The 16,561-nt window shown below is 41.2% G+C and overlaps 1 protein-coding gene across 3 annotated transcripts in view; it reads left to right on the top strand.

Moving 5' to 3' along the window:
• The window catches only part of ALKBH8 (alkB homolog 8, tRNA methyltransferase), a 61,822-nt gene that overhangs the window by 751 nt on the left and 44,510 nt on the right, over nucleotides 1-16,561 (top strand). The window contains exons 1-7 of one of the 3 annotated variants that reach the window (XM_054086328.1): nucleotides 2,027-2,551; nucleotides 2,811-2,951; nucleotides 5,291-5,531; nucleotides 8,607-8,738; nucleotides 9,582-9,677; nucleotides 11,022-11,126; nucleotides 14,236-14,306. In XM_054086328.1, coding sequence (XP_053942303.1) covers nucleotides 2,546-2,551; nucleotides 2,811-2,951; nucleotides 5,291-5,531; nucleotides 8,607-8,738; nucleotides 9,582-9,677; nucleotides 11,022-11,126; nucleotides 14,236-14,306 — 792 coding nt within the window. In that variant the 5' untranslated portion in view covers nucleotides 2,027-2,545. Of the gene's footprint in view, nucleotides 1-2,026; nucleotides 2,552-2,810; nucleotides 2,952-3,160; nucleotides 3,270-5,290; nucleotides 5,532-8,606; nucleotides 8,739-9,581; nucleotides 9,678-11,021; nucleotides 11,127-14,235; nucleotides 14,307-16,561 lie in introns of those variants that run through there. The other 2 variants (XM_054086349.1, XM_054086339.1) reach the window with 2 other exon arrangements.

The following is a 16,561-nucleotide window of genomic DNA, read 5'->3' as shown; positions in this document are numbered from 1 at the left end:
TGCTCCTGCCTGTGCTCCTGCTGTCTTTATGCTTTGTTCATCTTGCTCTGTCCGTGCTCATGTGCTGCTCCTCCTCTGCCCATGCACTGCTCTTGTTCTGCTTTCTTGCTCTGCTCTGCTCGTGCCTGTGTGTTCCTGCACTGCTTGTGCTCTTGCTGTCTTTATGGTCTGCTTATGTTGCTCTGCCTGTGCTCTGCTTGTGCCCCTCTCCCTCTCCGTCTCTTTATGCTCTTGCCCGCACTCTTGCAGTACTTATACTTGTACTCTTGCTGTGCTCATGTCTACGTTATCTTTATGCCTGTGCCCTGTTTGTGCCCAAGCTCTTCCCGTGCTAGTGCTCCGCTCGTGCTCATGCGATGCTTATGCTCTGCTCATGCAATGCTTATGTTCTGCTCACATGCTCGCCTTCTACTCTTGCTTGCGCTTTGCAATGCTCCTGCTCGTGCTTTAGAGCTCTGCTCACGCTCATGTTTGCACTCATGCTCTGCTCGTGTTCTGTGATGCTTATGCGATGCTTATGCTCTGCTTATGTTCTAGAGCTCTGCTCGTGCTCTGCTCTGCCCTGCCATGCCCTGTGCTGTTGGGTGTCCAAGCCTGCAGTGCCATGGCCTTGGTGTTGGGTGGGGGAGGATGGAGATGGGAAAGACAATAAAACCGAACGTGCCCCTGCACCTGCCTCACAGCTTGTACACGGCAAGACAGTGATACAAGTAGTCGCTACTGCAAAACTGGAATATTTTGGTTTAAGCTAAAGTAGAATTAGTTTTCTAACTAACTTCTGTTAAGTTTCATTTAAGTAACTCTCTTTTTTGTGAAAGTTAGGCAGAATGCCACTCTGACAGCATGTTTGGGGTTTGTAGCATGTTTTTTTTTTTTCTTCAAAGTGTTTTTCCAGGCACTGTTCATTGAGAAATGATAATGTCTTGTGTTAAATATGATTTGCGCTGGGCAGATGTGTCTTCTGTAATCACCTCTGTCTGCAGTCTGTATCTAAAAGTGCAAGGTCAGACAGAGAGCTGGTTCCAGTTAGCAGAGATTTGGCTGTTGTGAAGTTCATAATAACATTAAAATTATTTCTTGGGAAGTAATAGAATCTGTATAAGATTTCTGGGAAAATCTATGCATATGCATGTAAGTGGGAAATACATTCTGTAACCAGCTCTTGTCTTGTTACGCATGGTTGATGGAGATCGTTACTCCTTGCATCCAGCAGTGTAATAAAGTATACTTCCTTTCTAAAACTCCAGAATGAGTCTTGGAGAGTTTATTTGCCAGCATTTTCAAATCAACAGCATGTGTGCATTCCTGTTGTTACTCCTATGATAATTATTATTATTTGTAAGGAGTGCCCATAGCCTGTGGGTTGGAGGGGTGTTGGTGGGAGAATTGAGTGCTGGCTGTGGGGGTCACCGCAGGGATGGATATGCTTGTGTCTTTAGGCATGTTTGGTTGGTGCTGGAACTCTTAAATCTCCTATCCAGGGCTCCTGAATTTCATTTTTGCAAGGAGTTCAGATGTTTTTGTGCACAAAGTGTCTGTATACATTTACATTTACGTGTCTGGCAGAAAATCAAGCCAAAAAGGAGTATTAAACTGTCAAACTTCATATCTGAGCACTGTGCTCCCTCTGCTGACAGCTACGGCTTAGCTCCACTTTCATTTCCACAGGTGGCTTCTACAGCAGATAAGGTTCTCTCTTTAATGTAAAGCTTTACATTAACCTTTGAGGAGCGGCTGAGGGAACTGGGGCTGTTTAGTCTGGAGAAGAGGAGGCTAAGGGGAGACCTTATTGCTCTGTATAACAAGGAAGTTGTGGGTGCTGGTCTTTTCTCCCAAGTAAAAAGCAATATGATGAGAGGAAATGGCCTCACGGTTGTGCCAGGAGAGGTTTAGTTTGGATATTAGAAAAAACTTCTTTCCTGGAAGAGTGGAGCGTTCCAGTGAGCCTTGGAACAGGTTGCCCAGGGAAGTGGTGGAGTCTCCTTCCCTGGAGGTGCTCGACAAATGTGTAGGTAATAGAATCAGTAGGTTGGAAAAGACCATTGAGATCATCAAGTCAAGATGTGTCACCTGGGGACAGTTTAGTAGGCATGATGGTGTTGGGCTGACAGTTGAACTCTGTCATCTTAGAGGTCTTTCCAAACTTAGTGATTCTATGTTTCTATTATTTGTAGTGATTTCAGGCCAGCTGTGTGACCTGCTATAACCTGAGCTACCAGGGCAAGGGGAGACTCTTTCAATAGATTTTCAGGAGCTGTGCTTTTTTTAATCCTTGTGAAAGAAGGTGATAAGAGTAATGAAAAATCCATTATTGCATGTTTTTTCTTTTGTAGTTGTGTTCACCTTTATAAAGGGGATGCGAGATGCTACTAAATCAAGTTTTTCGCTTCTGTACGGTTGGGTGTGCTTCTCTAACACAGGAATCAAGGCAAACTATTGGTTTCTGTGCCTGCGGAATTGAGCCTCGGCTATGCTGTGACAGGCAAGGCAGAGAGTTTAGCGCCAGTTCAGATGCAGACCAGGGGAAGGTTCTGCTGTCTCATCAATGCAGGTAGTGCTGTCTGAGATGCCTTCAGGGGCCAGAGGCATCTGGATGATGCTGGTAAGCATCATACAATGGGTAGTGAAGGTCTTCAGCTACTTGAGCACCATGTAAAAGACCAGGCAACGTGGAGTGGGGAATTATCTGAAGTCCTATTACTGTCTTGGAGCTGATATATGAGGTGGGGAGGTTATGTCACTGGAGCAGACTGAAGAATTTGAGTTTTCAGGAAGGACACTTATTATGTGTTGTTACTTCTGCTTCCCAGATCACCAGCATGGAAGTTAAAACCAGTGAAGATCGTTTGAAAGTACATAAAATGAAGAAGAAGGTATTGAGGAAACAGCTCAGAGCTCAGCATACACTGATGAGACATGAGGGCATCAAGTGCATCTCCCATGCCGCGCAGGTGACTGGTAGTTCTGATTTGGATGGTAATGTGAAAATGCTGCTTATCTGTGTTTTGTTCTCACATATGCTTGGTCTAGAGTGCAGTCCTGCAAAATGCACTTCCTGAGACTGAGGGTTTTCTGTTCCTCTTTGATTTCAAAGCAATTTAATGTCTGTGAAGAGTCTTTGATGGCCTTTGAATAACATTTTTTTTTTAATCTGAAACAGTTGTTCCATGTGTTGAGGAGGAGGAGGAAGCATGGGGAATATTACCCCGTTGAAATCTGTGTGATTTCTTTTCTACTCTGGCTTCCATTCCTCTGTGCTTCTCCATCAGGTATAATTTGCCTCATCTAAGCTCCCTGTTAAAAACACGTCTATCTTAGAAATCGTTTCCACATTGTTTTCTTCATCTAAATTGATGTAGGCTGTGGTTCTTGAATTGCTTGACTGAGCTGCAGCTGTTGAAAAGGGACAACTTTCTCTTCCCTTGCACAAAAGATAGGAGGGAATTCTGCTTCCTTGTGATGCTCAATGAACTTTACCATAAGTCACTTTGTTCCCTAACGTAACAGAAGACTGCTCAGCCTTTTGTTTTGTAGTTTTCTGCCACAGTAGGGAGTTATAGCAGGTCAGAACGTGACCTTGCAGATACTGGTGTAGCAAACAGTAGGTGATAGGAACTTGCAGGCAGAAAGGGAAGGAGTCAGAGCTGTAATTTCCCTCCATCAGTTATGGGAAGATGCTAATTGCTTGAAACGCTGTAGAGCAGTGTCATTTACTCTAGCCTTGTTCATCCTGATCCTGCAAATTCTTCCCTTTTCAAATATGGAAACGCTGGTTAGATATTTATGCTATTTTGTTACAGAATTGGGATTAGTCTTCACTCAAATTTCACATTATGAGGATATATGCTAAAATAACCCAGCACTCTTGTAGATATTGTAGGCTCTTTGGAGCAGGGACTGTGTTTTTCTAGTGTTGCTTGGAAATGGGCCAGTAATCAGGGATGTGTTCTCCTGAACACTGCCCCACAGAGCAAATTATATATATAATCTCTGCAAAGAGTAATTTTGAGGTCTGGCAAGATCCTCTTTGATGTTGGGACATTTGAATAAGCGATGCATGAAACAAAACCATAGTCATAAACTTGTGTCAAGAATACAGAAAAAGCTTTCAGGCTTTGTGCAGAGGTCTCGTTATAATGAAATTGCTCACTCAGGAGAACATAATCACTTGCTGTAGATGCTGCTGTTGTGTAGTGATGGTCTGTGTAGATGAAGTGCCTACTGCAAGTGAAAGCGCTGTATAAGTTTGCATTTCCTCTACAAGTAAGGGCCTCTCCATTAATAACATGCTAGGAAATAATAATTAATGTGGTCAGCTTTAAAAGATGTATCAGTAATGTACAGCCTGATGCAGTGCTAAGAACAAGTGTTAACAGAGGCATTGCAAGAGGTGTAATCACAGTGGTACTCACTATAGAAGAATTTTTTTTAATAATCCTCTTCAGCTTTAAACGTAATTTTCTGTCTTCTAGAGAAGTGAAATGCTATCATTTGAAACAATTGAACACTTTACCAGCTGCCTTCAGAAAAGGTCATATAACATTTATAGACTTTAAGGAAAAGATTGTCTGAAAGCTGACTGGAAATGTATTACGTGGAGTCAATCTGAGTAAATTGTTGCTAGCTGTTTGGAGTCATCAGAGCTCAATCAAAACTTCAAGACTGCATCCTTATTTGGCCTTAAAAAGGGACTTAAACTTCTTTCAACCATCATGATTAGATTGAACATCTGGTTATGGCAAATAGCTATTTAGATGTCAAAAGCATTTGCCGATCTATTTTGAAAAGGCTTATGTATTTTCAAAGGATGTTTCTTGAATGATAGTCCTTTGAAAACTTGTTTTGTTCTTTCTTCTAATATTTGGCAAACCAGTAACAGTCCTCGCAAACTGCATGCTCCTTGATAATGTTGGTTATAAATTGCCCTAATTCTACTTTAGAAACCTCCAAACTGTTGTGTACCAGCGTCACTGCCTGCAGCACGCCTGATGGATGCATGCTGGTTTGAAGCTTACATGCTCTTGTAATCATAACTCCTTGCATTACTTGAGGAGTTCTTTCTGATAGCAGGTTGGAGGCCTTCATGCTGGAATATGTGCTGGGCAAACAAAAGTTGCTCTAGCCTCACCTACCGGGCTCATTGAAATGTAAATATCTTGTGTGGAATACATAGAAGAGTACTCATGGGCTTTAATTTTCCTTCATAGAGCTGCTTTCTTGGTAGAGTGTTAGTTTTAAATGAACCAACAGTTATCACTGATGCTCAATTTTGTGATTCCTCTTCATTTAGAGCCTAGTTATTTCCAATGCTGGTCTCGGTAATGGGATGAGTAGACACCAACTGCTCCGGATAGTAGAAGAATATGGGTTGGTGGAAACACTTCTAATGCCACCGAATAAACCATATTCATTTGTAAAGTATGGGACAACAGAAGAAGCCAAGAAAGCCTTTGATGCCCTTAATGGAAAAGAAGTAACACTGGAAGACTTTGGCCAAAACATTGTCTTATATATTAATTTTGTGGAAAAAGGTATAATTTTTATGCTCCCCTATATATATATATCCAGCTTCCTACCTACTGTTCTGCTTTGGTTTTACTTCCTAGGTTGCGAATATAGCTAAAAGCATGCTAATCTTTGTAAGTAGTCACAGAGAATGAAAACCAGAATATAAGATTCAGGACAAAATCATCAATGCTCCTTGTATTTGATGACAGGATACTCTAATTTAAACTCCTTTACTTGGAGGAAAAGGGATTTAGATGGTTTCCAGACCATTCAATACTGCACGTGAATGTTTTGTGATTAAGGAGCTAAATTGGGAGCCAGGAGATCTCTGGACAGTTCATTGGGATTCTTGCGTGACCTTAGTCTTGCAATCTCTTTCTAAACTTCAAGAAGGAAAATAAGGAGAATAAGATTTCCAGCTTTTCCCCACCCACATTTTCTCAGTTTTTTTTAGTGTCTGCCTGCAAGCTATTTAGTACAAGAACTGTTGCTCTTTCTATGAGCTTTTATAGCATCTAGTGAAAGGGGTTCCTGGTGTTGGTTTGTGCAGCAAATAGCTTCTTTTATAGAATTACTTGGTTGGAGAAGACCTTTGAGATCACTGAGTCCAACCCTACCTGTCCACTACTAAACCATATCCCCGAGCACCTGTCTTTTTAAATACCTCCAGGGATAGGGACTCAACCACCTCCCTGGGCAGCCTCTGCCAGTGCCTGATAAACCTTTCAGTGATGAAATTTTTCCTGATGTCCAATCTGAACCTACCCTGGTGCAAGTTGAGGCCATTCCCCCTCATCTTATTGCCTGTCATTTGGGAGAAGAGACCAGCACACACCTTGCTACAGCCTCCTTTCAGGTAGCTGTAGATGGTGATAAGGTCACACCTCAGCCTCCTTTTCTTTAGGCTAAACAACCCCAGTTCCCTCAGCTGCCTCTCAGAAGACTTGTTCTTTAAACTGTTAGGATAGCAAACCAAATGTCCCTACATCACCAACGTTTTGTATTCACCTCAATGTTGTATTGTACTCCTCTGGACAGAGATTAATCTGATGATTCCATAAATTACCAAAGTTTAGAAAATTAAAATGAAATGCAGGTAGAATCCTGAAGTGTTTGGGAAATTCTTTTTGCCATTATTTTGACAGAAAAATGACAAGCGAGTTTGCATGTAAGTGGTGTGGAGTCTTGTTGGTCTTATGCGGTAAAATTTTTAGAAAGTGCTTTGCATGATGCCAAACTTGTGCCTTATCCTGGGCTCGTTCATTCACCAAATAAGACCCCAATGAGGGCTCCACTGTAATAAGCAAAAGCAGTGCTAAGCAGTGCTCTCCAGCCTTTAGTAGATGCAAGGGAAAACATAGTCACCAAAGATGAGGAAAAGACTGAGGTACCCAATGCCTTCTTTGCCTCAGTCTTTAACAGTAAGATCAGTTGTTCTCTGGGTATGCAGCCCCCTGAACTGGAAAAGAGGGCTGAGGAGCAGAAGGGAGCCCTCAGAATTGAAGAGGAAATGGTCAGCAACCAGCTATACCCTCTAGATACACATAAGTCTGCGGGGCTGGGTGATATCCACCTGAGAGTACTGAAAGAACTACTGGAAGTGCTCACCAAGCCACTTTCCATCATCTGTCAGCAGTCCTGGCTAATTAGCAAGGTCCTGGTTGACTGGAGATCAGCAGATGTGATACTCATCTACAAAAAGGGCAGGAAGAAGGATCTGGGGAACTGCAGGCCATCACGTGGCACTTAGAGAACAACCAGGTGATCAAGCCCAGTCAGCATGGGTTTGGGAAAGACATGTCCTGCCTGGCTAACCTGATCTTCTATGACCACGTGACCTGCTCAGTAGATGAGGGAAAGCCTGTGGATGCTGTCTATCTGGACTTTAGAAAAGCTTTCAACATCGTTTCTCATAGCTTTCTCTTGAAAAAAATAGTGTCTCATGGCTTGGATGAGCGTACACTTTCCTGGGTGAAAAAACTGGCTGGATGGCTGTACCCAAAGAGTTGTGGTGAGTGGAGTTAAATCCAGTTGGAACCAATCACAAGTGGTGTTCCCCAGGGCTCTGTGTTGGGGCTGGTTCTGTTTCAACCATCTTTATAAATGAATGAGTGCTCCCTCAGTAAGTTTGCAGACAACACCAAGCTGAATGGGATTGTTGATCTGCTTGAGGATAGGAAGGCTCTACAGAGGGATCTGGACAGGCTAGATCAATGGACTGAGGCCAACTGTGTGGAGTTCAATGAGGCCAAATGCTGAGTCCTACATGTGAGACACAACCCCATGCAGTGCTACAGGCTCTAATGGAAGAGTGGCTGGAAAGGTGCCCAGCGGAAAAGGACCTGGGGATGTTGGTTGACAGCCAACTGAATATGAATCAGTAGTGTGCTCAGGTGACTAAGGCAGCCAGCAGTGTCCTGGCTTGGTTCAGGAATGATGTGGTTGGCAGGAGTGGGGAAGCGATCATGTCCCTGTACACAGCATTGGTGAGGCTTCTTGCTGCAAGTAGGACATTCAGGTCCTGGAGAGTGTCCAGAGAACGGGAATGAAACTGATGAAGGGTCTGGAGCACAAGTCTTATGAGATGTAGCTAGGGGAACTGGGATTGTTTATCCTGGAGAAAAGGAGTCTGAGGGAAGACCTTATCACTGGCTACAACTGCCTGAAAGGGGGTTGTAGTGAGGCGAGTGTTGGTCTTTTCCAAGCACAACAAGAAGAAATGATCTCAAGTTGTGCCAGGAGAGCCTAAGACTGGGTGTTAGGAAAAGGTTCTTTACTGAAAGGGTCCTCAGGCACTGGCACGGGCTGCCCAGGGGAGTGGTTGAGTCACCATCCTTGAATGTATTAAAAAGATTTGTAGATGCGGTGCTTAGGGACATGGTTTAGTGGTGAACTTGGCAGAATTAGGTTTACGGTGGGACTTGATGATCTTAATGATCTTTTCCAACCTAAATGATTCTGTGATTCTGTATAATTAAAGTAAATATTTCTACATCTTTGCTATATTCTTATACATATTATATATACCTGTAGGGAACATGTGGTTTTATTTTCTCTAAACAGTGTCAATATTCTCTTTTTCCATACTTTCCACCTAGTTTTCTGGCAGAATGCTGTTCCTACAAGCCTGCCTCCAGGCCTAATGGTCATTGAAAAGATTATTTCTCCGGAGGAAGAAAGGAGGATGTTGGAAAGTATTGACTGGATAGGAGATGAAGATACTCAAAATGGTGGGTAAACCATAGAAATCCAGACCTTCCCTACTTTTATGAGTTTTTTCCTACAGTTTTAGTTTACAGGAGTTCTACATCTTTGTAAATGTGTTGTTTGAAATCATTATGTGTTTGTTTTTAGTGTTTTAGAAACTTATAAGTGATAAACTCCTGAGAGCAAGTGGTCTGAATTGATATTCTGGTATGGATTTTCTTCCCAGAGACAGCTAAAGTCTTTTTTAGGTGTCCTATGCCAAGCACAAAACCGTTCTGTGAAGGTTACCCTTGTAATTCGATGTCCAAATGAAGAGCTGTGTCTTCCCTTAAATCAAAAAGAATTCAGTGAGACACACATTCCAGATGTTTTTGTGATTTCACTTGAGGTCTGTGGAGTTAAATCTCTCAGTAAATGAATTATTCTTGGAATTAACTGAGTAAATTTTGTTCCTTGGAACAACGCAAGGGGTTCTATTGACCTTAGTTAACATATAACATGATGAATGCTGAAAGCGAAGGATCCTGCTGTATCCATAGGATAATAATCAAGTATATGTTCAGAGATCAGGGCAAGAGTAAAGATGCATTAAGCACGGCTCAGGAAAATTGGTGCTCTCTAGTTTTTGTATATACAAAATCACCATCAATTTGATTTCAAACAGCAGTGAATGTGATACTGGATAAAATACAAAAGGTAATAAGGCAGAAGTGCATGCCATGAAGGACAAAGTTCACATAGATTGCTTGAACTGCTAGTTAAAGAATGTTTAGGTTTAACTGGTCAAATGAAATAAGGAAGCATCGCAAAGTGTCTATACTGTTTTATGTAGTCTAATCTTACTTTAAACTTGTGTGTTTTTATAGCCGAGAAGACTTTAAAGCATAGAAGAGTAAAACATTTTGGATACGAGTTTTGCTATGATAACAACAATGTTGATAAAGACAAACCTTTACCTGGAGGTGAGAACTTCCCTATTAAATCTTGCTTCTTTTACACTGATGTTTGAACCACTATATAAAAGCCTCACTGAGATACTAATGTGAAATTCTAATTAAAGGAAAAGTGAGATTGTAATAGAGAGGGAACCTTCACTATAGCTTAAGTATATACTGTGGTTTTGAGGGAGATTAATTCCAAATAACTGTGGGTGCTTTAAGTTTTCCAGTCACTTTCATCCAAGATTGCTGCCCTTTTTTTGAGGTTTGGTCAAATAAAGCTTTTGAGATTGTAATTGTCATTCTCTTTTAGCTTTTGTTTGATTAAACAATTATGTATTACAAATTACATATTCATTAGTTTGGAGGTTGTGATGTGTGTTGCTATATATGTTTTATCTTGACCAGCATCATGCTTCCTGAACACACTCCAAAATAAAATTTCCTTTGGAGAGCAGTTTGAAAAAGTTTGAATAACTTTTTCTTTTTGGAGTTGAAAGCTGTGAGTCAGAGCAAAGTGAGCAAGTCATCTTATAGGCTTAGACCTAAAAATAATAAAATAGGGGAGATAAATTTCTATAAAACTTGAAAGTGATGCAGGTGTGCTTGTGTAGATATAGCTTCCAACAGAAGGATTCTAGTTACATTGTGATTTGAGCAGTGAAGCAATATAATTATAAAAGCATTGATATTTGAGCTGGTGTGTGAGAAATGCATCAACACTTTATTAGGGAAGAACAATTGAAAATGAAAAATCAATAGATTCATGGAACAGCTGTTAAAAACATCTTTGTAGGTGTTATCTCCAGCAGAATTTTACAATGAAATCCTCAGGTAAAGTAGCAAACCAAAGATTCAGTGAAGAACTGTAAGTTTTATTCTTGTTTCAGAACTGATTTAACTTTGGCAGATTTTTTTTGGTGGTATTTTATCTCATTCAGTAAGAGATTTTAGAGGGGTAATTTTTGAGGGTGTTGTCTGCACAACTTTGACTTTCTGTGTAATGCCCCTACTTCTTGACTGCAACTTTTTTAGTGTAGTTGGTGAAAACTTTGCCTTTGGCTTCATATGCTTTTATATATGGGTAGAAGTACTGCAGTTTGTATTTATAAAGAGAGATTCTCTGAGTGCAGAGGCCTTTGAAGGATGGCCTTTCGAATTGCAAGATATTATAAATATTTCAGACTTGCAGATCAGGCCCCCAGTTCTGATGTGTGTGTGCTACAATACATGCAGAGTGATTATTATTAAAGATGGACATCTATAGAACTGTTTCTATGTATTTTGTCAAGTTATATTTATTGTAAAAAGAAGGGATAGGGATGTAAAAAGTTGTTCTGTCTTGTTTTGTTTTGGTTTTGTAACTAGGTCTTCCTGAAATTTGTGACCTATTCTTGGAGAAGTGCTTGAAGCAGGGATATATCAAGCATAAACCTGATCAACTGACCGTAAATCAGTATGAACCTGGACAAGGTAAGTTTATTTGTCCTTCAAATATTCTGAGCTCTTTTACCTTCCGTTGTGGTTTAACCATGGTAGGCAATTAAGCACTGCACAGCCACTCGCTCACTTCCTCTCATTGAGATAGAGGAGAGAATCAGAAAGATAGAAGTGGGGAAGCTCGTGGGTTGAGATAAAGACAGTTTAAGATTTTTAAAAACAAAAAAGAACAAAACAAGAAAACCCAATGATGTCAATAAAACCCCAAACAATTCCTCACTACCAGCCAACCAATGCCCACCCAGTCCCTGAATAATGGCATCTCTGATAAACTGCACCCCTTAGTTTGTATGCTGAGCATGATGTCGTATGGTATGGGTTATCCCTTTGGTCAGTTGGGGTCAGCTGTCCCAGCTGCATCCCCTCCCGGCTTCTTGTGGACCCTCAGCCTACTGACTGGCAGGAACACATTAAAACTGGAAAGGTCCTTGATGCTGTGTAAGCACTGCCAGCAGTAACAAAAGCATCCCTTTGTTATTAACACTGTTTCAAGCACAAATCCAAAACATAGCCCCTTACAAGCTACTGTGAAGAGAATTAATTCTATCCCAGCCAAACTAGTCCAACTTAACTGAAAATCAGAAGAGAGTAGCATCTAAGTGCAACATGGTATAGAGATAGGATTTAAGCACCTGCTTAGTGTATTTCCTCTGTGACCAGAGATGCTTTGAATCAAAACTAAATTCTTCATACTCGTTTCTGAAGCTGAGAGCTTGTGATTAGAAGTATAGTTTTTGATACCCCTGTTATGGAAATTAATGACGTTTCGGAATCCAAGATCATAACATGGAAACTAACTACTAAAAGATACAGGAATAAATAGTTGTAATTGATTTTGTGGTCAAGTCCTTTTTTTCACTCTAAACTCTTCTTGCTCCCTGTTTGGTGCATGCAGTCTCCAGGAAATGGTTCTCACTGTTAGTACCCATGATGTAATGTTGTATATGTTATTTATGGACTCTTAAGTATGATGCAAGCAGTGTTCCCTTGTCTACGGAATAAGAAATTACTCTATTTCTGTAATCTTTCTGAAGAATCAAACTGAAGACATCTGCCGATAAATTTGCTTCTAATCACACCTCTAGGGAGTAAATGATGTGGTGTGCTTTTTGCTAAGGTCAATCATCAAAGTTAAGTATCTGGCTTGCTTTCTAGGGTATCACATTTGTCCTTAGGAAGAAAGGACAACAGCTTTTCTTTCAGAATTAATGTGTGACAGCCAATACAGTGTCTGCCAAACAAGGGTCTAAGAAGCTGATCCTATTTGTTTATGCATGCAACAATCTGTTAAATTGATACAGCCGCGTACTTCTGGCTGGGAAGTACAATTCTAACTACTCTCAGGGGAGAGTTGTTAGAATTGTAGATTTTTATCAAGAATAGAAATGTTTTTTTCTATAAAAAAAACCAAAAAACCAAACCAAACCCAAAGCAAAATACTCTGTCTTAAGTGCAAATTGTTAGGATTTGAATAAGCCAACAGTGCAGTCAGATTAATACCTGTAGTATCCATGTTCCAAGCCAGATGGTCACTGGAAATTACACTTGAGATCTTAAAAAGTGACTGGTGGCTTGGAGTATCTAGGCTGTGGGACAGCCTAAACTTAAGACACATTAAATTAATTCCTTTTTGAGGGCTTGTTTTCAGGGTCCTAACAATGTTAGAAGTTGTAGTTTTATACTGGGAAGTTACTATTCATTTTTGAATCCTTAGGTGACTGTCTCTTACTATGTGGTGCACATATGGAGTATTAACAGCAGGTAGGTAGGTCAGTGGGGTCTTGATTGAATTGCCTGGATGAAGTCGGGGTTCTGTTGCACAGTGAATTGTGTTGGCTTCAGCATGCATCTGAAGACAGAGTTTCAGCAATGTATACTGAATCAAAGTTATAGGCAAATAGAAATGGATATGTGTCCTTGGTTTTCAGGTCTCACTGTTTTTCTATCAGGTTAAATGTTGACCTCGTAAAACTCTTGTATTGCTTTCACTGAAACTAATGGAGTTCAGAATATTTAGATCTGGAAGTAAAATCTGGCATGTAATAATGATGCTTTATAGGGCTGACTGAAACTGTTAGGAATTCAGAAAACATTTATTCCTGAGCTGAAGGGTCCAAAATGAACATGGGTAGAATTTTAAGTAACCAAATATAACTGTTTTGGTTTGGATCACATAGGAGTTACTTTGTCTGTCTGAGCCTGCCATGGTGTTAAAAGAAAGGCATGGTTGCTGTTCTCCCAAGCTGTCTGCTGGCCTTGTGCCACTGCTGACTACATTTCCCTACCATGCGATGAGGTCTTTGCACACTGCTGCTTCAGCACTTGGTGTTAAAACGCATGGCATGAGCTGTGGGGTGTGGCAATTTCTTTCCAAGTAGCAAAGCTGAAAGTCAACCACAAAAAAATAAATTGCTGTCCCTTTGGCCGTGCTCAGCAATGTGTGTTTACTCTTACACACACCAACAGATGTAACTCCTAACCCAAGAGTTAGTGTAGCAGTGGTGTGTGGGGCTCCCCTGCAAAGCAGAGGCAGGATTGGACCCTGACGGTGCCAGATTTCATGGTAGTAGGTCCAGCTTCTGAAATGAAGACCCTTAGTGCCATCATTTGCTTAGCAGTGGAGGGAGTATTTGGGGTGACTCCTCCCTCCTCTGTGAAGAGAGTGAAGAGAAGTACGTGATTATGGATGGACTAAGGTCTCAAATCACCTAATGTAGCATAACCGTTGTGCTTACTGATAAAATGCTTAACAGGGCAGCAGAGTGATTTCAGGTGCTCTCTGCAGCCAGGAGAGCATTTGGCATCTTCAGGCAGCAAGTGAAGACTTTGGGTGCCCTGAACTGCCTTCTGGATATTTCTACTGATTATACAGCACTTGTGGTAGCGGTGTGCATGTAATCTGGGCATGTAAATCAGACAATTGTCCTGGATTCTTTTGGATTGCAACTCCCTTGTTCATGATAAGTTTTGCTTGTTCAACCTTACATCCCAGATTTCTGTATGGACATCAATAGAAATAGAGCTTGCAAACAGAGATAGCTCTTTATTGTTATTATACTGACTTTGGGTTTTTCTTATGCAGGAATTCCTCCACATATTGATACACATTCGGCTTTTGAGGATGAAATAATCTCTCTCAGTTTAGGAGCTGAGGTAAACTTAATGTTTGTTTTGATGATGCCTTGCTGAGAAATTTCTTTTTTATATTGCTTAATACAAGTTAGTTTGATTTTCTATGGTGCCTGCTTGCACTGATAGAGTTTAATATCAAGAATGTTAAGGTAATGTGATATGCTGATTAAAAAAGTAACTGCAATGAGGTGTTGTCACTGGGACATGATGTGATGTCAGTGATATCCTGTTTTTAAATCTTAGCATCCACTTCTCCATCAACCTTCCTTCATTTTGTATTCATCTTAAAAAGCTCATCACCCCTGTTTATGTTTCTACTTCCATTTTTCCCTGTGTCATCCCCTGTACCCTCTGGTCTGCTTAAGCCTTCCTTTATTTTTATACTCAAAAACTGGAACAGGTTGCCCAGAGAAGTCGCAGATGCCCCATCTCTGAAGGTGTTCAAGGACAGGTTGGATGAGGCTTTGAGCAACCTGATCCAGTGGAAGGTGTCCCTGCACATGGCAGAGGAGTAACAGGATGATCTTTAAGGTCTCTTCCAACCCAAACCATTCTAGGATTTACAGTATGTTAATGTAATGTAATGTAATATTACCTGTCAAAGGTCCAGTCAAAGTCTGAACCCTACTGAGATAGTCTTAGTGCAGGCTGAGGTAGTCTCTGATCTCCTCAGCTTCCAGCTTACTAGGGAAATGGAAGAGCAGTGGACTAGCATGAAGTCATGCAACATATCAATACCAAGGCTGAAAACAGTCTGCATCATCTGGTCTCACTGCTCTGATTAGTGTCTTTACTTCTACTCTATTTGGATTCATCTGCTACATTTGTGCCTGTCTATGTTCTACAAATTTAGTGTTACCTTCTACTTTAAGCACTACTGCAGCAAGTCTTTGGGTTTGCGTGGCAAGGTTTGGGCTTCAATGAAAAGCTTCTAGAAGCTTTCCTTATGTCCAGTAGAGCCAGTGCCAGCAGCTCCAAGATGGACCCACTGCTGGCTAAGGCTGAGTCAATCAGTGACGGTGGTAGGGCCTCTGTGATAACATATTTTGGAAGGAAGAGGAGGGGACAGGGAAGAAAACCTGTGCAACACCAATTGCAGCTGGAGAGAAGAGTAAGAATATGTGAGAGAAACAACTCCATTACATACAGGGAAAGAGTATAAGGAGTCCTCCTGCTGATGAGAAAGGAGTAGCAGAAAGAACATGTGATGAGCTCACCACAACCCTCATCCCACTCGGGAGGAGGTACAGAAAATCAAGAGTGAAGTTAAGCCTGTGAGTAAGGGGCCAGTTGTTTTTAAGATTTGATTTTGTTTCTCCTTATTGTACTTTGATCTGATTGGTAATAACTAAAGCTAATTTCCCCAAGTTAAGTCTGTTTTGCCCATGACAGTAACTGGTGAGTGATCTCTCCCTGTCCCTATCTCGATCCATAAGCGATTTTGATGTATCTTCTCTCCCCTGTCCACCTGGGGGAGGGGAATGATAGAGCAGCTTCGATGGGGACCTGAGTCCAGCCAAGGTCAGCCCACCATGCCTTCTTGCCCATCATTGGAATCTCCCAGTTTAGGGGCTACTTCTTCATGTGCCTTTTGCACTTACCTTTGTTTCACAGACAGTGTGTTCTCCTCTGTTCAACTACACTCTTGTCTTTAACAGTGCCAGCACCTCTATACTAGGTGGCACATGGGAACATTATTTATTTTGTTCAGTTTCTTTAGGAGAAGGGCTCTCATTGATCTTCTGTTCAGTTTATTCATCCCAAGTTTAATTTCCCTAATACATGCCAAGCATTCAGAGCAGCACAGCAGCAGCAGATGACCTCGACTTACCGCTCTTCCTATGTTCTTCTTGTAAATAAATCAAAAGTTACTTTAGTTCACTTTATAAAGTTGCTGCTGTAATTTCACATTCTGCCTCAGTTTGCAGCCCCGTGCTTTCTTACCCTTTCCATTTCAATTAAAAGGATGACTCTGCCACAGATGCTTTGTTACTTCACTGATGAGGCACCATGGGCAGTGTGTTTCTGTGATTATGTGATAGCACGCCTTTGTGGTGGTCTCAGAGATGGCCAAAAGCAGAGTGATTTTAATTACATAGGAAATGCAAACATTTCCAGGAAGTGGACTGCCTGGAGCATTGCAATGCTGTTAAAAATCAGTATGTGTACATTTCAATTAAGGGAACAGTCAGACTTGGGCCATTTGCAGATATTTTGGGCATAGGCATTGGATGGAGTCACTTAGATAGCTCTCAAGTTTCAATACCTTGTCCTAA

Source organism: Cuculus canorus, chromosome 1 (assembly GCF_017976375.1).
Source record: "Cuculus canorus isolate bCucCan1 chromosome 1, bCucCan1.pri, whole genome shotgun sequence".
Taxonomy (NCBI): domain Eukaryota; kingdom Metazoa; phylum Chordata; class Aves; order Cuculiformes; family Cuculidae; genus Cuculus; species Cuculus canorus.
Note: the sequence above shows the minus strand (reverse complement) of the source record. Positions and strands in the feature narration are given on the sequence as shown.